Source organism: Pseudopipra pipra, chromosome 2 (assembly GCF_036250125.1).
Source record: "Pseudopipra pipra isolate bDixPip1 chromosome 2, bDixPip1.hap1, whole genome shotgun sequence".
NCBI lineage: Eukaryota > Metazoa > Chordata > Aves > Passeriformes > Pipridae > Pseudopipra > Pseudopipra pipra.
Genome location: NC_087550.1, coordinates 29,678,411 through 29,699,244, shown reverse-complemented (window position 1 = coordinate 29,699,244; position 20,834 = coordinate 29,678,411). Strand labels below are relative to the sequence as shown.

Here is a 20,834-nt window from a genome sequence, read left to right as displayed (position 1 = left end):
GGTGAAGATTCAGACAGAACCGGTCCTTTTTGTTATGCTGGGGTGTTCCCTGAACTCGTCTCCCGGCGTTTGCCCTCTGGAGGCTGACTCAGTCTCTGATCTCCTTTCCCTTCCCCACAGCTCTCCTTCTCTTGCTTTCTCTGACTTTCTTCCTGCTCTTAGTTATAACTCACCCATCTCTGAAGTGTCTCCGTGCTGGTTTCTCTGTCTGTCCCCTCCAGTCCCCCGTGTCCCTCTGCTCCCCGCCTCTTCCTCTCCCTCACTTCTCCTGCCCTGACTGCAGCTCTACCTCCTCCAGTCCGTGGGTCCCTGTCGTAACAGAAAAAGCCCCGCGTCAGAAACCGATTTCCATAAATCACAGCAGAGCCGGCGAGATGCTCTGGCTGGAAAAATCCAGCAGCAGAAGGGTGGCCCCGCTGTCGGGGGTTGGACTCACCTCCCCGGGCTGCGCGCACGCACCCGCGCGTGTGTCCGTGTGTGTATTCCCGTATTCCCTGTTCCTAGCACTCTGGAGACACACTAAATCTCCCAGAGGCAGCCTGTGCGATCCAGCAGCTCTGCCAGGGGGCTCTGACGCATCTCAGTGTATCTGCAAATACTGGCAGCAACACGGTTCAGCCTAGGAGATGATGCAGTACCGTGGTAAATGGGAGAGAGCATCCTCCTCAAGGCTCCTGGCAGGCATGCCCAGTCTCCTTTCTGCAGAGACTGTCATGCGTTTGGAACAGGCTGCACTGAAGGATTTTTCTGTGGAGCTTGAATGAAATGCTGAAGGTCTGGTCTCTGCTTCCAGCCAGGGCAATTGTATTGGGCCCGACTCTGCTCTCATTTTCACCCCACTCCATCTAAAGCAATCCCCTCCAATGTTGCAGAAGCCTAAAATCATGGACTTGTCGATACCAGGGGACTTGACTCCCTGTTTACACTAAGAGAGTGCTGACACTGCTGCAGTGTGGGATGTCTGGACCAGGGCAGACATCCCTCCTCTCAGGGGAGAAAGGACGTGGCAGAGCTCGCTTTTTCAACGTTCTGCCTTAATACTATCCTGCTTGAAACAGTAAGTTTCAACTTGAACTGAAGCTGCTTTATTTTGATTCCTGTTCACTGCTTAATACACTGCCCCATTAAGCACTGATTCTGACATCAGAGGACGAAACCAAATTTTACTCAGCTGTGAAGCTGAGAACAGCACTACCTTTCCATGAAAGCCAGCAAGGGGTGAAACAACTTTCATGTGCAACACAGAAGGACTAGAAGGAACTATGAAAGTTACAGCAAAAGGAGACTTTCTATTGGTCCCTCCATTTTGTTTTCCAGCTTAGTAGTATGTAACATTCCAATATTACTGACACCAATTATTTCTATGTTCTAGATTCTATATAAAAAGATAACAGTGAGTTTGCAGTATTAGGAAGTAAATCCAATACAAAGATCCAGATATAAGTCCAGTCAGCCCATTGTGAGACCTGACTGTGGTTGTAGAAACTACCAAAAGGTTGTCCTCAGTGCAAAGGAAACTATGGTTTTCTGTGGTGCATTTCTTACTCCCTGCTAATCCTTACAGTGTTAGCACTTGTCTTAGGATCTTTGCTCCTCAAATGTGAGAAGGGAGGCTAGTCATTTAGAGTCATTCTAAAATTTGGAGAGGTTGGCCTTTTTGTTCCCAGTATGCTAACTGCTTTATACAAGGTATTACAATTTCCACAGCACCAAATTGCAAAACTAGATTTGGCAGGAATGGGAGTAGAAGTACATTCTAACTGCTTTACACTCCAAAGCCAAACTTCAATACCATAATGCAGGCAGAGTCCCACCAAGAGCTCAACAGAGGTGTTTACAACTGTCCTTATCTATCTGCAAATCAAATTAAGAAAATAATTTAAATAAAGGATATTCCCAGGGAAACTGTGTTCCCACAGTCTTATTTTCTTGCCTCTAGGTTGTTATGATTTTTGCTTTACACACACTTTTGATCTCTTGTAGCCTTGCAGAGTATACTGTGAGTCGTCTTATCAAGTTCTTTTATCATCCCTGTAAACCAGTACTGAATCATGCACCTCTGCTCTCACACAGGGCCAGGAGGTGTTTCCCCTCCTGCTGACTGTGAATACCTCAGCAGGCCAGCCATGACAAAGCAGGTCTGCTTCTGCTTGTAGCAATGGCAGGGCCAATTTTCTCAAAGCCTCAGAACAAACCTCAAGACTATAAAGTAGAATGGAACATTTTGGAGCCAGACCACCTACAGTCTCTGCCTTGAAACCTATGGGCAGAGCTACAGAGTTTCTGACAAGATCATCTCCCACCATAGATGTGCATGTGGGCATGAAGAGGAGGGAGCACTCCTAGTTCCCAGTCCCTGTACTTCCTTGCAGCTAGTTTATTTTTCATAGCACTTTGGCAAAGTCCAATCAAAATCAGTTTGCCTTGCAGCAGTGCTGTAGCCATTGCTCGAGCACTTCTGCTTTAGGGACCAGTTAATCCTGGTCCCTAACTCACAAAATATTTCTCTCCTTTTGCCTCGAAGAGGAGAAACCTTCAAATCTTATTTAAAGCTTTCTCCCCTCCTTCACGCCTTCTGCTTCTAACTGCATGTCACTTAATTCTTTATATCCTGTGATGTGTTAGTTTGTAGACCTGGCAAAAAACCCTAGCATTCTTATGGAGGTGAAGTCAGCTAAAACACTGTCTTCTCCCTTCAGAGGCATGCTAGGTTCTAGGTCACTGTTTTTTTTCTATTCAGCTATTATTTTTTCCATCCTGTTCTTCTTAAACAGAGCCCGTTTACTAAGTAGGTTAGGTGCTCTCTGGTTGGTTGGGTTTTTTTGCAGAATGGACACTCTTAAAGGTTTTCTACAGGAAAATCAGATCAGAGTGCAGCAAATTTTAAGGGTTTCTTTGTGCTGGTTATACCTTTCCCAGTCATCTTTTGTAGGCCCTGAAAAATAGTATATGACTCACCGAGGGCCTTTGTTAGATAAATAAAACTGATTTAGATGAAAATATTGATGCACAATCCCATACACACTGACAAATTATTTTCCTTTCTTGATCCAGTCACATACAATAATCATAACACATTCTACCTCACTATTCTGCACTCTTCATTCAGAAATCCTTACAGGATGTGTAACAGTACTATTCAGACAATAGAAGAACCACTCTGCCTCCACAGAAGATAAATGCCCTTCTCCCTGCTCCACAGCTTGGCCTTCCAGCTCAAAGCTGTTACAGGTCAGTGAGAGTTCTGGGGCAAAAGGTTCCAGGTTTTAATCACAAAGCTACAGCACTCTATCTATATTTATGGGTGTTGGTTCCTGATCCTGACCACCTCCATGTCAGAAACAGTGAAGAATTCAGAAGTAGTGCATATATTTCTAAGGAAAAACACTGAAAAGCAGCATTTCCCAGTAGCCAGTTTGCCAAGCCAAGAAACAAGAGAGGATCAATATTCCAGTCAGCTACCCCGTTGTTGGAAGAAATTCATGAAGAGTACCTGGAGTAGTGAAGGGGAGAAATGGAATCCTTTGCTGATGGAAGCAAATCACAGATTTGCTCACATGAGACCAATATTTTACTGAGTACTCTAGCTGTTTGAGGAGCTGCTCTGTTGAGGGCTTTCACTGGTTTGACTTAAATTTCACAAGCTGAGGTTCTTTCATCAGAGATTTTCCTTGTATCTCACTTCTAGGAAGCTTTACCTTTTCCCAATTTTTTACCTTTTTTTAATGACTAGGTTAAATCATTCCTCCTTAAAATATTCTCCTGCAACTTTTGCAGCTTCAAATGGTTGTTTCTTTCTTAGATATTTCTCTTCAGCTTTGAATTTTTCAATAGTTTGAAAACTATTATTTTGTCCTCCTGAGAGCTGACACAGTGGAGGTGTGAGGGTGGATTGTAGATAAAGAGCTTTACATTTCTTTTGTGACAAGCTGTTAAAGAGCTCAACAATAGCGCCCACACAATGTAACCAGCCCAAAGGTTGTTTCTACATTACACCAGTTTCCAATGTACTGTCTCAGTTTGGCAGTGCAAGCTTCAAGTGGGTGTAAAAATGGCCCTGGGTGTAGCAACTATGTCAAGACCAGGATACTCCTTGTGGTGCCCAGTGCAGAATCACAATGAGGTGACTTTCTGCCCATTCTCTTTCACTGTCACAGCCTGTGCGCGGTCTGTGGATGCACAGATGGTGCAGAGGAGTGATGAGAGGACAAATCTTACTCAGGCAAATCATGCATGCTTCTCTCTCCCCTTCTGTCTTTGAAAAAAAAAGCTTCCTCTGCTTTGAATTCCCTCCACTTTTATTATTTGTATAATAAAATATCTTCATACTCTAGAAATAATAAGTAATAAATTACAGTATTTGTATCTGTGAATATGTCTGGCAAGTTTCCTTGAGATAAATGTCATCTCAGATGTACATAACATTTAGCTTGGCTGCTGGATAGTGAAGTGTGTCCTGCCAGTAAGGTCAGTCAGAAAGTAAAATAGTTTCCTTAATTAGGTAATTTACAGTCAATGTGTAGTCATCTGCCATATGGGCTAGAGTTATGGTTACACCATAGCAAACTTAGAACAACATTGTCCAATATGAAATCCCTCTGCTATATAAATATTGCTTGCAATGGTTTGTGTCCTGCTTGTATTGATTTCCTTGCTTGAGCTAAACTGCATTGAAAAGGGGCCTTTTGCATTTGGTTAGAATAGTTAGTATCGCCACAGAACAGTTGCTGATCATGCAGCAGGCAATACAAAATTCCATTACACAGCTTCATGAATCACACTAGAAAACTTTGGCTTTGTTTTCACGAGGGGAAAGAATATCCACTTCCGAGTGCTAATGCACATAGCAATGGCAACTGTCTTCCTCATGCTAGAGCTTCTCTGTGCTCATGAAGAGGCTTAAAGCAGAGAATAATTTCTGCTAGGAGTATGCTTACTAATAAAAGTATGGAGGAGTCTGAGATGAAGGATGGTTGTGTATTTAAGGCCAATAGCACAGTACTTGGAAGCATGCAACCTCAAAGATGTCTCCTGTATGTCTCTCTAGGTGGTTGTTTTCTTCACTGTCCTTTCACTTTCTATCTGTAGGTACAACAGCATTTCCATTACCTGCTTAGCTTGAGGCTAAGAATGAACTCTCCATTAACACAGACAATTTAAGTCTCTACATAATGCCATAAAAATAATAATGACGATTTTGCACCGTTAAATCTCCTTTCGGAGGGTGTCCTCAAAGCTGAATACTCAAACAGTAAAACTCAGCACAATTAGAGTTGCCTTGAAAAGCTTAATCTCGTATGTATATGTATGGGCCTATTACTAAAGTCCTGGCAAGGTGCTTTCAGTGGCTGTCTATGGGATTCTGTCAGTATGGATATTTTATTTACTGCTCAGACAATTCAGGATTTTATGATGGAATCCCCAGCACTTCTAGTACAGTACTTCTAGTACAGAAGGTGTTTTGTGTACACGGTGCACCTGCAGTGACAGGAAGACAGAGGGATGTGTTATCACCTCAAGGATGTGATGAGTAACAATGATGCTTTAACAATGTAATTTTATTTTAGATTATAAATACTGGTTTCCTAGCCTTTAGGATGCATTTGTATACGCACCAGCTGTTTGTTACATTCTTGATGGTTAGGCCTTGACATGATTTGAATGACAACTGAGATTATTTCATGATCTCCTGACTCCAAGATTTTAATAAAAACAGCAAACAAATAAAAACTGAGATTCAGCCATGGGAAACAGCAAAACAGCTCTTATCACTGTGCATGCCAGTCCCATGGGTATGCTTGCAGAGTGCAGACTGTCAAGAACTAATTAGCGACAGATCAGAGCTCCTCAGGTCAGACCATTCTGTGTCATTGACATCATTACTTGCAAAAACTTGGAAAACCATATTGATCCTGAAGGCATCTTCAGTGATCCCACATGTTCCAAGCAATGTGTTTTATGATTTCAGTTCTGCTGCATTCCTGACCTTTCTTCCCCTCCTGGAGGGTTTGGATTAGATGCTAAATATATCAAACACTGTTAATTGTCTGAAACTTTAAGACTACCATGAGAGCAGGCTAAACTTTAGCTGCTCCAAACAGGAACTTTTCTAAAGCAAACCTTAAAGTGGAAAATGCGTGTTGATAACTCAGGGCAGATTAGACCACAAGACTCAGATAAACACTCCTAAATCAAGTGTTTCAGGGCTTCGCAATTGCATTATCCAGAAGAGAAATTGTAGGTGGAATACGGTTCCACAATCCAAAATAACTTTGTGCATAGAAAAAACATAATCTCAGAATTCAGAAAACAACAACAAAAAAAAAGATGTAAGTAATCTAAATGTGTTACTTCATGGGCAAAGCATAGAGTTGAGATGGAATGTTCTGGCCTGTTGTGTATTTTCCAAAACGTTGTCTTTATTAAAATTTACACAAAAATGCATCAAATGTGAAAAAACACAGTACACCAAGAAAAGATAACATACTGGTAGAGAAAACCAGTATTCTATAGAAAACACCAGCAATATTAAGAGATTCTTCTGAAGTCCAGTGAAGATGAGGGGGGTTTTTGTTGGAAAATTAGTCCATCCTTTGAATAGTCATGGTTCTAATGAGCAGGTCTTTTGCTGGTAATCACAGATGAATATAAGAAAACTTATCTTCAACAAGTTACGTAACTAAATAAACAAAGGCCCTAGTGGCAGCAACCTCCTATACATCCATGAGAAGTTAATAGAGACCTACAGCAGGGAGGGGAGAGTAAAACCATGTCTGACTGTATTTTTGTAATCATTTGTGGCATTTTCCTCGACTTCCCTAAATAAAGTCATTAAATGTTTGTTTTGAAATGGGTGCATTAAAAAAAAAATGGAAGCAAATTAGGAGGATAAATTCTGATGATATACCTTCTATGAAAACAGTTCATCAGTGTGATCTATATAACGACTTCCTACCGATTTTGCGGCGTAGAATGGAATCTGCTTTGCCTTCATTGTCTGTAAGCTGTATATCAGGGTATTCATGATCTTTATTTTTCCAAGGAAAGTCATAGCTGAAACTCAAGGAAAAATGTGTCATTTGACCTGCATCAGCAGTTCAGATTCGTGGCCTTTACATTCTAAACTCTCTTTGTTTCAAAGCAAGAAACCAGTCTGAGACGACTGGTAAAGCAGGACATTTTCTTCTTAATTTCAAGCAGCTAATACTTTGTTATGCCTTGAATATCTTCTTATCCAGTCGTAGCTCACCTCTGTCACAAAAAGGGGAGGGGGAAGGATGCTATTTCTGTTCAGGAACCAGCTCACATTTTTCAAACCTGTCATTGTGCTCTCTGAGTCCATACTGCATTTTAGAGAGGAAATCAGATATTTTACTAAAAAAGAAATTTTCACCTTTCTTTAGAGCTCTGGTAGAGCCCTCTGGTAAAGCCCTCTGGTAGAAATGAAGGCCTGACACTGTCACAAAAAGACTGCTACTTTGTAAAACAGGGTTTCTTCTCTTCTGTATGGGGAAGGAATCGAGTTCTTCCTCTGCCAGCCAAGCTGCAAAATCAAAAAGGTGGCAATCATCCTTGCTCACCTCATGTCACGGGGCATCCAGTCCTTTTCAGCTGACATAACATAGTAGGAAAAACCCCACTCAGCCAACAAAGGGGAATTACCTTCCCCTTTACATCTGTTGCGCTTCCTGCCAGGTGTAGAGCAGAATTTTCAGAGGACCAGAGCATCCACAGCACTTGCTGTCCCCCTGCAGATTTGTGTGTCCCAGGTCTCTTAAAAATTGTATCTTAAATTAATGTTTGTTTTTACTGGCTAGGTGTTAAACAGTCTTCTCTATTATCAGAAATTAAGGGCAGTCTTGGGATGCTCCTGCACATCATTCAGAGGAAGATCCGGGGGGTGCTATGCAAAGGGTGTGAAGAGCTATGCCCACTTGCTCTTGGGCTGCAACAGGTTCATGAAAAGACAAGAAGTATGGCTCTGCTCTTACTGAAAGAGGGTGGACAGAAGCATCCACTGTCTTACAAGATCACACCTCTACACTATAATTCAAATACTGAGCCTGCAGAAGGACAGGTGATAACTACCTTTCCTTAAGGAAAGGATCCAGGCAGAATATGAGGCAAACACAGATAGAGAAACATTTTGTAACTAAATCCTCACCAATGGGGGCTTTGAACTAGGTTGGCCCAAACAATGAGAAATCTGCTGGGGAGCAGTATTCTGGAATTTTTTCTGTTGTTCCTCCCACCTTTTTCATATAACTGCCCTCTAGCAGCGCTCTCACTGGAACACTTAACAGGAAGGGAAACTGAACTTTGGGACTACTATGTTCAAAACATAATGTGAGGTGGCTATCAAAGCACCTCAGCTGATAGGGACAGCAGGGGATCACCTGCCTCGAATTGACACAAAGGACAAGAACATTTCATTATTTGCTGGAGACAAATAGCTGGCTCTTGGATGTCAGCTGTGTGCATACATCCTCTCAGGCTTGAGAAGTGAGATCAAAGGATGACAGGATACCTTGAGAAAGCCAAGTAGAGTGTTGACAGCTGTACAAGATGTGCTAACAGAAAGTATGCCACAAACCAGGCCTTCTCCGCAGCCTCATAACCAGAGAAACTGAAATAATAACCGTTAAACCAAAGTTCTTGAAACATCTTCTGAGGGCAAATACCTCTAACAAGCACACAAGAGAACTGCAGTTCTGAAAACCACACATATCTAAAACTGGTTTTATCTCTTTAAGGGAAGGTAAAAATACAGAGTTTTGATTGAGGTTTTTTTTGCATTTACGAGACAGAGAAACTCATCTGCTGGTGGTGTTGTGATGTTTCAGATTGTATGCTTCTGACTTGTAAAGTCAGGATTAATCCACAAATTGCAGGAAAAAGTATATTGTATGAAGCAATGGGTTGAGTAACCAAATTTAATGTGTTTTGGTCAACATGGCCTGAGGAATACTGAAAATGTCCCAGTGACCACTTGCTCAGTGATCACAAAGCACACACACGAGATGTGCAAAAATTGGTTGCTCATGCTATGGCTCAATCCCAGCTAAGAGGGGTACAGATAATACTCAGCTGTGTTCCCACAGAAGCTTTATTGAGTATGTAGATACAGGAGTCACCATTTGTTTGAAAGCAGAAGGATCAGATCTTTTCCATGGCAATTTCCTACTTTGACATAAGTTCTAGAGAGCTGGGAATAGTTGTTCTGCTGCACCGAGACACACATACCTTGTATCTCCAGAGGTCACTTTACAGTGGAAATATCAGCATTCGCTTTAGAGGTTCTTTTTTACATTTTCAACTGATGACTGTAATGAGAGAAGCTTTAACAATTCAATAGAGGTCCATCTTACTGCAACAGTGTCTCTACCTAGTCCTCCAGGTACATAATAGGACTCTGGAGTCAAAAGAGCTATATGGCTTGATGTGAGCTCTTCTCCACAAGTACTTCACACCTCTCACTTTGAGGTCTTATTTAGGGTAGAATACAGGAGGTGTGGAACATACGGACAACACTCTAGGTCAATCCCTTACCAGTCAAAATATTCCCGTAACCCTACAATAATAAAATTATTCTTATAATTAAGGGCTAATTTAAGGAATGTACAGTATTTACACCCATTAAATCTAGACAGAAGATACTAAGTAACAGGGGAACAAAATAAAGGAAATTAAGATAGAGCTAGGATGAGGTTCCTAGGCTCTTTCCTGAGAACACACTGAGGAGTGTGTTCATTTCCTCTGATACCCTGAGGAGCAAATGCCATTCAGGGCCTACCTAGATGTTCTCTGGATAACCTTTCTCCAGGGATTCTTATCTCTAGCACAAGGCTAGAGCAGTTCTACCTTGTTCTACACAAAGTCTATAGCATCTTATAAAAGAAGCTCATAGCAGCTGATGGGCCTGTCTCCCAGCTTAGCAGGAGTCAGTTACACCCTCTTATTATTCCTATTGTGGGAATTAGTCAAAGGAGTTGTCTTAGACTACTCATCTGAGATCCATACATGTAGAGTGCTTTCTGTAACATCAGAACAAGCCAAATTCAGCCCTCAGGCCAGTTTACTTCAGTTCAGGTATCAGCTGAGACCAACTAATGTCTGTTCCTAAATTTTCATCCTCAAGACCGGGAAAGCTGATATCCAGAAGGATTTTGCTCAGACTATCATTCATGGTGTCCAGGATAAGGCCCTCCATGAGTGACCGGTTTTCAGTAAAGCCAGAGGCTGTCAGTTCAGCAGATAATTGCTTAGCGGACTCACGAACCAACGCTGGAGAGCTTGTGAGGGGGGCATGAGCCAGATCACTGGATTCTGTATTGAGAAATTCCCGAGGAGAATCAAAGAGCGGATTTTTAAGGGGTGTGCTGTTAAAACTCAGTAAGTCCTGGTTGTCCTGGAGGGGTGTGAATGGCAACTGAAGGGTTTTCACTGGACTGAAGTCCAGCTCGTGACTTCCCTTGGCTAAGGAAGCAGACTTCCAGAGGTCAAGCCCCTCTAGAGAGGGGGTAGTAGTGGCTGAGACTTTGCTGGGAGTGGAAGAAACTGGCAATTTGCTGAAGATCTCCTTGACTGGTGTTTTAAAGGCTCCTTCTTCTCCCTGCGAGCAGCTGAGCTGTGATACCTGTTCAAGAGGCTGGCTTTCCAGTGGGAAGGGACAGTCTGCCGCTAACCGAAAAGGGTCAAAGCTGTTGCTTTCTGGCAAAACAAGGACAGGTTCTTCTGAGCAAGGCAGTGCTAGACGTTGTTTCCTCCTGGATCTGCCCATTTCCCGCCTTTCCCGCCTCTTTATAACTAACGAGTCAGAAACAGCCCTAGGTGGGGACTTCAGTGTGGTGAACTGTTTCTTCTCCTTTGTGGATGAGTCTGGGAGGAATGAGCCTGGCTCTTCCTTTACCGTTATGGTTGAGGCAAATGGGGACAGCCAGTCATCCAGTTGACAGCCTTCTTCCTCCTTTATACAGACACCTTCAGGGAAAGAAGCCAATTCCTCACCAGGCTGGGAGCTGTTCTCCTTTAGGGAATGGGCTGGGGAGAATAAACCCTCATCACATTGACCCTCTTCCTTGACAGCAGCCGTGGGTAAAGAGGGTGACTCTTCTGTAGACAGTGACATCTATAAAGAAACACAAGTGACATGCAGTCAGTAAGCAAGGATCTAACCCACCCAAAATGCAAATAAGAGTAGAAAGAAGAAAAAAAAGATTGGCACTTAAGATCAGCAGAAAAAGGTAAGAGGAAGATCTTCAGAAAGCAGTAACTATAACAATAGATACAGATGGATCTTGGTAAAGTCAACAGAAAGAAGCCTACAGATCACATGGGAAGGATTTTAGCTAAGAGACTGAAAGTCATTCCCTTCACAACACTTCATCTATAAGCAACTTCTAGGAGTGCAGGCAGAAGGAGAGCCAAATATTTGTGGAAAAAATGTAACTCCTTTGATTTCTTCTTATACTGTCTATATGTGAATAACAAAATGAATGAGGACAGCTTTCTCAGAAACCAAGGAAAAGGAAACAAAAAAAATGAGGTTATCAAAAGAAAAAGAACACAGGAGAAAGATAAATCATAGCAGGGAAGGACATAAAGCAGCAGTCACACAAAGGAAAACAGAATTATGATTCGATCGGATAGAAGAAGCTAAAGCTTTACAATGTCTAAGCATACAAGAGCAGTCAGTGAGATGCCAAGAGAAAGACCTGTTTAATAGCTGTTTTTCTTGAGCCCAGAATAACTGGGAACTTCACCAAATTAGTAAACAGCAGATACAGAAAACCTCTGGGAAGAAACTACATGAAATAAGTACTCTTTCAGAAAAAGTTCTTTATGTTACATGTCATTAGTGCTATCAAAAATACGAATGTTTTAGGATCAGAAAAAAGACACTTCTCTCATTCTTTTTTCTTCACACCCAAGCGGTAGAGAAAAATTGTTTTAACCAATCCGTAAGTCCCTTCCTCTGACAAATTATAGAAACATCCTTATAGCAAGTAAACTAGCAGGTAATAGTCAGCCTAGAGACAGTAAAGGATAGTAAGGATTAGTATGAACTTGGGAGTTTCAGAGCACCTAGAAAAGATGCACAAAGAAATGATATGAAGAACAGGTCTATTGGAGGCAAGAGATGTAGAAAAAAATCCAAACAAAAACCCCACAAAAACTCAAAACAAACAGATGAAACCCCAAAACCACACCCACCCACCCACCCTTCCTACCCTACCCCCTAACCCCACCCCCAAAAAAAAAGCCACACAAAAAACCTTGGAAAACAAGGAACCAACCTTCGGAGCAATGCGCACACGCTTATTGCTCTGCAAAGTCTCTGAGCTATTAAGGGATGCTCCCTGTGCCATGGATAGAGGAACCTTCATAGAAGGCTGCAAGACAAGAGGCTGACTCAAAGGAAACTGGATTGGAACCAGGTAGGAGTTGACGCGGGGAAGCAAAGGCTTCATCTTTCGGCCTGGAAGGGAGAAGAATGGACTCAGTAGCCTCTTATCCTCTACAACTACCTCTTGAAACCCAGGCATCTAACAGAGTCCTTCTAACCCCCCCCCAAACAAACATTCAATCAGATAGGCTCACCTGCCTTCTCTGCTAACTTTGAGAATACAAATATGAAGCCAGAAGGCCTCATTAACAAGAAAATAGTCCTTCATACAGATCCTAGCCCTCAAGCTAGGGCTCTCACTCTATTTGCATACCCAATCCTCACCATCTCCCCATCACATCCTCTCTCAGACACAGCAATACTGCCTTCAATTTCAGACCTGACAATAGGGAGCATAAAAGCTGGCAAACCTGGATAACAAATTCAACTCGTATTCCTAAAGGAATCTGAGAGAGTGCCCCAGACTACTGAATTGATTCTCTTTGGCCTAGGCTGATGTAGACACTTACGTGAATTCTGGGGTTCAGTTTTGCTTCCCACGTTCTTCAGGGTATCTGGAAGACGATTCTTTTGCTGCTGCAGTCATTGTGAAACAAGAAAGAGGAGAAGGAGAAAAGAAAGATTAAAACAAAGAATCCATATTTATTCTTCTGCCTCATTTAGAACAGTGAGACCAGAATTTTGGGCTGCGCTAATGTAGAGAGAGCAGCTGTTAGCACCCAGCCCTCATGTCAGCTCTAGGTCCCTGCAGCTTGCTGTTTTGCAGCCATACCATCCCAAAGCCAGCTGCCAACCAAAGGCTGTGTAGAAAAAGACAGATCTGCTTCAGCTGCAGACTCTACTGCAGAAGGGACCTGGTTTTGGCATCCTCAGAGCCTGAGGAACAGTGATTAGGATGGCTTTATTGTATATGGGATCTCTGTACAAACCATAGACCAGGTAGATGTTCAAATGGAATAGCAGAAGCAACAGAAGAATCAGAATTCTGAGCAGATGGAAGGAAGGCCAGGATTGTAGCTGCAAGAGAAATGTTTGACCGGACACTTGCAAATCCATCACTGTTAAAACTGCCGAATGCAAGAGCGACAGCAAACAGGTTCATCCTTCTCACAGCTACAATGCAGCTGGGTTCCAAAATGAAAAAGCAACACAGAGAAACCCTATTCTCTCTGGATCTGAGCCCCAGAACAGATTGGGACTGCTGCCATGGAGATGATAATTTTGCCAGAAATCTCCGGGCTTGTTCTCTGAAGCCTATTGGTCACCATTGCAGCCTATTTCAGCAGCAGAATTCCAAGTTGCTCAAAGCTGTACAGCTCTACCAGCTAGAGAGAGAGCATATCATCTGAAGGCAGTTAACCTTTGGCTCAACCTCTTTCCCCAAAAAGGGTGTGCATGGAGCTATATGATTAGGTGCAACAGTGACCCAGTCCCCCTCCCCAGGCCTCTTGTCCTTTCCTTCAGTGACTAGCAAGAAGAGAATGGAAGATCAAGCCCCAAGCCAGAGGGTAATTCTTACTGATTCAGAGCATTCAGGCGATGTTGGTGACCCCAATTCCAGCGGCTGGTGGCAGAAGGCATTGAGAGGGAAAAAAATTAAGATGAAGTTATCAGCCAAAGAGGGGGACAAATGGGTCATTTTAAACTTGCACAATCTGAGTGAACAAAAGTCAATCTGGCTACCCAGCAGAAAATACAGAGGAGTCTAAACACACCTATACCAGACTCACAAGCTCTATTTCCCCCACAAAATGATACTTCCTAAAACACCTAGTTGGGATAGGAGAATTCTATCCTATGACTGACTTATCAAACAGCGTAGGAACATCTGGTTGGCTTCAGTGGAAAGCTTCTCATTAGGAATTTGAATCAGGTTCATGGAAAGAAGTTGAACAAGCTGACTATTACATTTGGCACAGCATCCGAAGAATGAACACGTTCCACAAAAGCTCCAGGTCAAAAGCACAACCACAGCACCTTTTCTTTCAAATGCAGAGCTTGTCTATTTGTCAAGAGAAGTGACTGAATACAGCTTCTACAAAAAGGCTGATGTCAAAGCAGCTTAACTTTACAGTTAAAATAAGGTGCATCTGCCTAGAAACTGGATAACCTGTCCTATTTTCTTTGCATGAGGCAACTCACCTTAAATACCTGGTCCAATGTTAGGCAACGGTTTGCATCAGGGTGAATAGTCCAGAACGAGATTTTACCATTAGCAGATGTCTCACGGACAAACATATCATGAAGGGACAGGTTGTGCCGAATGGAATTCTGGGGAGAAAGCAGTGAGGGGAGTTGAAAAGCAGTAGTTTTGTTATCAGCAAAGCAAGGGCTACCTCAAACATGACTGCCCTAGCAGAGGGATTAGATTCCAAAGGGTAGACAACACTGAACTTTCATATTCACAGCATACCCAGCCAACCCTGTCATCAGTCTCTTATTCTATTTACTCTTGAATTCCTTATTCTTAGTCCAGTGATCAAATATACCATCATCTTGCTCAAGAGGAATGAGACAAGGGATACAAGAAGTGGGAGAGTGAACATCTGGAATGGGAGGGTATTTGGGGTGGGATGTTTAAATGAATTTCCATCTTGCTCTGCAGGCTGGGGAAAAAAACTTTTCATTTTGATCCAGAAGGCTTATAACATCACCCTGTGGCCCACAGCAACTTGAAGGCCTGCTTGTTACCTTCCAACCTGGCTTAGCTACATGTTTAAAATAAGGGAAATGATCCTCAATCCAGGTATAGATGTCCTTCAGAGTCATACGCTTCTTCTCAGTGCTGTTGATGGCAAACTGGATCATGGCCATGTAGGAGTAAGGAGGTCGTTCTGACACTGAATCCTGCCATGATGAGGATGCAGCAGCAGTAGGAATAGCAGCAGCAGCTTCTTCTTCAGTCTGAGAGACAGAAGGAGCGATACATGAATGATCCCTGGATCCTCCATGTTCTGTTCAAATCAGTAAAGGCCAAACCCAGGTTACTTAGAGACAGTGATGCCTAGTTCTTGGAAGTCTTCTGATCCACATAGATTACTTCCTTACCAAAAATTTTAGCACATGCTGTTGTCTTCTCCTACTTACCTTGATTCTTTCCTGCAGAGGCATTTGGTTCTCCTTCTCTGTGTCTTGCTTCACAGAAGAGGGATTTAGGCCATCAGATCTCATCTTCCCCAGCCACTGGATGTTAGTGAGACTATTGTCCAACACAGAGCTCATTGTCTCACCACTGCCTGTTGGGATAGCAAGCCCATATTACAGAATCACAGAATCATTTATGTTAAAAAAAGACCTCCAAGATCACTGAGTCCTTTCTTTGACCAAACATCACCTTGGCAACCAGGCTATGGCACTAAGTGTTGCGATCAGTTGTTTCTTGAACACCTTCAGGGATGGTGACTCTACCATCTCCCTGGGGAGCTTGTTCCAACGCTTGACAACCCTTTTAGGGAAGTAATTCTTGATGATGTCCAAACTGAACCTCCCCTGGCACAGATTAAGATTATGGTCTCTCATCCTGTCACTAGTTGCCTGAGAGAAGAGGCCAACTCCCACCTGGCTACAACCTCTTTCAGGTAGTTGTAGGGAGCAATAAGGTCTCCCTTGAGCCTCCTCTTCTCCAGGTTGAACAAACCCAGTTCCCTCAGCCGCTCCTCAGGACTTACTCTCTAGACCCTTCACCAGATTTATGTCCCCTCTCTGGACACACTCCAGCACCTCAGTATCGTCCTTGTAGTGAGGGGCCCAGAACTGGACACAGCACTCAAGGTGTGGCCTCACCAGTGCCAAATACAGGGGGACAATCACTGCCCTGGTCCTGCTGGACACACTGTTCCTGACACAGGCCAGGATGCCAATGACCTTCTTGACCACCTGGGCACACTGCTGGCTCATGTTCAGCCACTGTTGACCAGCACCCCCAGGTCCTTTTCTTACTGGGCAGTTTTCCAGCCACTCTTTGCCCAGCCTGTAGCACTTCATGGGATTGTGACCGAAGTGCAGAGCCCCTTATCATAGTTCTGCTTACTTACAAGTAACCCTCTTAACCCTTCATCTCAACTGTCAAAAGGAAGGCATTTAGTCACACTAGTAAAAGATGGTATTGCAATGTTAATGTCGTGGAAGGAATTACTCTTGAATTCCTGATTTCATGTGAAGTTGCCTATTTCTGAAAAGAGCTGCAGCCTTAAAAATGAACACTCAAACCAGATTACTGCTTTCAACCAAAACAGGACAATGTTGATTTAGTGCTTCAAGAATATCGTTAGCTAAAGGATGAATTTAGTAAGCAGAAGCCAAGGATGGTGATGACAGACTCTAACCAAAAGACACAGCACAAGATCCAAGTCAGAAGCTCAGATGTCTTCCACTAAAAACATATGCACTGTGATCCTTCAGATTTCACTAGATATCCAAAGCTATGTAGATTATTAGAATCAAATCTATAGGCTATTTTGTAATTAACAAAATATTATTTGTTACTCCATACCGAGATTCAAGCACTACATTCATTGGCCCACTTCACATCTCTTTGTCTGTCAGGACAAAAACCCAACCAACCAAACAACCAGCTAAAAGAAACCTGGTAAAGACTACATACTGTTGCTCTCCTGTTCCTGTCCACCCGCAGAATCAACTCCTGAATGCCAGAGCGCTGTCCCGCCTGCAAGACCAGGTGTCTGTGTAACATTCTTCTCTCTTTCTGCACCATCTGCAGCCTTGACTGCTGCACTGGCTTTCTTCTCTGATGGGAGATGCTGTGATGGTGCTGGACCTGCCGAACGGGACGTGCCCCCACTGCTAATGAGGATGAACTTGTTGGGTCCATTGTTGCCACATTCTTTTCCTTTTGCCGTCAGTGCCTCTATGATGCTCTGGATATCAGCATTTGTAGGGATGGCCACCACTTGTGTGTTGGGCATTGTAGGATGGTCAATTATCTTTATTCCCGCTGGGAATTTCTGCAGGCCACTGTCCCTTTTGTCTCTGGGTTGTCTGTTGTGTTGGTCCTCCTGGCTGTGCTCCTGCTTGGGAGTCTTTTCATCCTGACCTCTGTTCTCATCTCTTGCTGAAGTGCTGGATTCATCCGTCTGTGGGAGGGTCAGTTTCCGCCTTTTGAGAATTAAGGGCCTGCGAGGGCTGGTCCTCATTATTGATCTATACTGTCACTCTCCATTGAAAGGGAGAGGAACAAATCCTGTAAAACAAAAGATACAAGATAAAGACTGCAGCAAATCATCACAGGTCTCCCACAGAGCACACATTCTCAGCAATTGCTACAAAGCCAAAAACACAAAAGGAAAATAAAATCAAAAGTGTTTAATAAGGTTGGCAAGGCTACTGAAAAGTCATACTGTACCTCCTTTACTTGCAACTTGTGTAAGCAGGACAGGAGAGACATTTGCACAGTCGATAATTTGCATCACAAAGTACATAATAATGAGGAAAGTGTGTATTTGTACTTTATAGAAAGTCTTAGCTATAATGTGACTTGGCCAGCATCAGCCAGCAAGCAGGAATGGATAGAAAGTAGAACATAGAAGTAGCAGTCCTGATTCTTATAGAAGATTACACAACCTGAGTGAAAAGGGAATTCACAGATGGTTTAAGATCTGGGAAGAAGAGATTATCTCAAACACTACAAAAGCACACAATAAATGCAGCAGAAGTTAAGCGCTTTAAAACAGATGTAAAGTAAATGTTCTGGTCATTTTTTCTGTAGATTTGTCAAGAACCAGATAAATTCCTCATTGGGCAGCATACATTTAAATGTCAAACTTTTTGACAACAGGCAATTTAGACTATAAAGCAGGAAGCAGAGGAAATAAAATTCATAGATGCTGCTTCCAGGACAAGATGCAGTGAGAATACTGCTTATAATGCCATCAAGAACTTGGTGGAACCTGTGTCTTACAGCAAACTATAACAGAACGAGAACACACAAATTTTACTTTTTGTTTATCATTAGGGATGCCAGGCATCCCTAATATAAAAAAGGAGGCCTTTTACATTGCTAGATTGGACTGGGCCAGCAGGTAAACGAGAAAATTCTCAGTAAGAGTCACCTACATTGATACAAAGCAGAGAGTCCAGCGGAAAACAAACCGAGCTGCCCTACGCGCAGGGATCAGACAGCCCCGGGATCGCGGGCTGCCCGGCAGCGACGGGAACGCTCCGCACTCCATGCGGGTCGTGGCACACAAGCACACGTACGGCCCTTTGCGATCAGCTCCACCCCCTTAAAGAGACATCCCGGTTAGACAGCGCCCAAAGAGGAGCCTTTAGCCAGCCTCCAATAGACTGCGTTCCCTACAGGAGCGCGCCGCTTCCCAAACAGGCCTGGAGCTGCTGCCACCAGTAAAGGCCCAGGAGCATCCCTGTGCACATGAGGCCTCAGGGGTGGTAAGAGGGGCAGCGCTAAAGGGCTCTCTGCTCCTCCTCCGCCCGCTCCAGCCCCAGCGCCGCCGCCCCCGCCGTTAAGTCCGCCTGCCCCGCCGGGGTCCCTCCGCCCCGGGCCGAGCCTAAGCGCTTCCCTCTCCCGGGCGCCTTACGGTCTAAGTGCAGCCGCCCGGGGTTGCCGGTCCTTGCAGGGGGATACTGGAGGTGGGGCAGGCGCAGGTGGAGACTCACCAGCTCCCGGGCGGACAGGGCCGATGGAAGTGGCGGCGGCTCCGGCGCTCCCGGGGCGGCCCCGGTTTGAATTTGGCGCCCGGCGGGGCCCCGGCCTGGTCACGTGCCGGCCTGGGCCAGTGAGCGGCGGCGGGGGCGGGGTGGCCCGGCGGCGGCCAATGGGCGGGGGCGGGGGCGGGGCAGTGGCAGCGCGGGCCAATGGGCGGTGGCGGCGGGGGATACGGCTGGGCCGGCGGGACGCGCCGGGCCGGAGCGGTCGGGCTGGGGTCGGTACCGGGGTCCCGTCCCGTCCCGTCCCGTCCCGTCCCGTCCCGTCCCGTCCCGTCCCGTCCCGTCCCGTCCCGTCCCGTCCCGTCCCGTCCCGTCCCGCCTGAGGCAGTCCCCGGAGCTCCCTCCAGCCGCGCCGCCTGGAAGCCCTGCTCTGTGCCCGGGTCGCCGGCCGTGCGTTGGCCCCTGGTGAAGAGCCGCGGAGTTTCGCCGTTTAACGTGTGTCACGGCTATACTGGGTTGCGGGGACCCGCAGGACGCCCCGAGGAGGCTGCGCCTCTGGTAAGCAGTCAGGATGTTGCATTCGTATACATCTCTCCTAAAACGTTCTTTTTGGAGTTCCTCTTCTGAGCTCGCCCGTGGTGATTCAGGCTGGCTGAACATGAGCCATCAGTGTGCCCAGGTGGCCGAGAAGACCACTGGCATCCTGGCCTGTATCAGGAATAGCGTGGCCAGCAGGACCAGGGCAGTGATCGTCCCCCTGTATTTGGCACTGGTGAGGCCATACCTCGAGTGCTGTGTCCAGTTCTGGGCCCCTCAATTCAAGAATGACACTGAGGTGCTGGAGCACGTCCAGAGAAGTGCAATGGAGCTGGTGAAGGGTCTAGAGAGTAAGTTCTATGAAGAAGAGCTGAGGTAGCTGGGGGTGTTAAGCCTGGAGAAAAGGAGGCTCAGGGGGTACCTTCTTGTACTCTACAACTACCTGACAGGAGGTTGTAGCCAGGCGGGGTTGGCCTCCTCCTCGGTAACAAGTGGCAGGACAAGAGGACATAGCCTTAAGCTGTGCCTTGGGAGGTTTCGGTTGGACATTAGGAAGAATTTATTCACAGAAAGGGTGATTAGACAATAGAATGGGCTCCAGAATGGGCTGCTCCAGTCGCCATCCCTAGAGGTGTTTAAGGAAAGACTGAATGTGGCACTTAGTGCCATGGTCTAGTTGACATGGTGGTGTTTGGTCACAGGCTGGACTTGATCTCAGAAGTCTTTTCCAACCTAATTGATTCTGTGATCTGTTTTTCAATGGAAAATTAAATTAAATGTTACTTCAATTCAAATTTATTCCTTAGGTAAAAAAAAAAAAAAAAAAAAAAAAGCAAGATCTGTAGAATACAGGAGGGAAATGTCAACTCTGTCCTGTAACAAAAACAAACTAAAAAACTTAAAAATTCCTGAAATTAAAAGGTATTTAATTAAAAAGGTAGTTAGCAACTAGAAATGTAAAGACTTCTGGTTACCTTGGCCCTACAGTATATTCTTGGCATTACAAACCAAATTAAATTGAAAAGAGAAAGCAGGTTTTTCTGACTTTTTTTTTTTGATAGCTGATTTGATATAGCTGGATCAGTAGGTCAACTGCTCCAATTCCTGCTGTGCATTTCTAAATCTACCTGGAAATCAACAGAAGGTTCAAAAACTACTGGTAGGAAGAAGTCTGCCTAGAGACTTGTATGCTCAACTGCTGCATAAATGTTTTGCTTTTGTTAAAAACTAGATCTGAGGTTTCCAAACAAGTCTATCTTCAAATACA

At 44.4% G+C, this 20,834-nt stretch overlaps 1 protein-coding gene across 5 annotated transcripts; it reads right to left on the bottom strand.

The window, feature by feature from the left end:
* Window positions 1-9,088: 9,088 nt before the first annotated feature.
* On the bottom strand, window positions 9,089-19,492 carry FOXM1 (forkhead box M1). Of its 5 annotated transcripts, XM_064644758.1 has the most exons (10): window positions 19,040-19,361; window positions 18,479-18,647; window positions 17,010-17,606; window positions 15,494-15,642; window positions 15,098-15,310; window positions 14,549-14,677; window positions 13,926-13,970; window positions 12,916-12,982; window positions 12,297-12,478; window positions 9,089-11,128 (listed from the first exon to the last, which is right to left on the bottom strand). In XM_064644758.1, exons 3-10 carry the CDS (start codon window positions 17,557-17,559, stop codon window positions 10,076-10,078), a joined length of 2,388 nt encoding a protein of 795 aa, XP_064500828.1. In that variant the 5' UTR covers window positions 17,560-17,606; window positions 18,479-18,647; window positions 19,040-19,361; the 3' UTR covers window positions 9,089-10,075. The 5 variants fall into 5 exon arrangements, with proteins under 5 accessions (XP_064500828.1, XP_064500829.1, XP_064500827.1 ...); XM_064644759.1 differs by lacking the exon at window positions 18,479-18,647 and having other exon boundaries at window positions 12,916-12,979; window positions 19,040-19,491; XM_064644757.1 differs by lacking the exon at window positions 18,479-18,647 and having other exon boundaries at window positions 19,040-19,360.
* Between the last annotated feature and the right edge of the window lie 1,342 nt (window positions 19,493-20,834).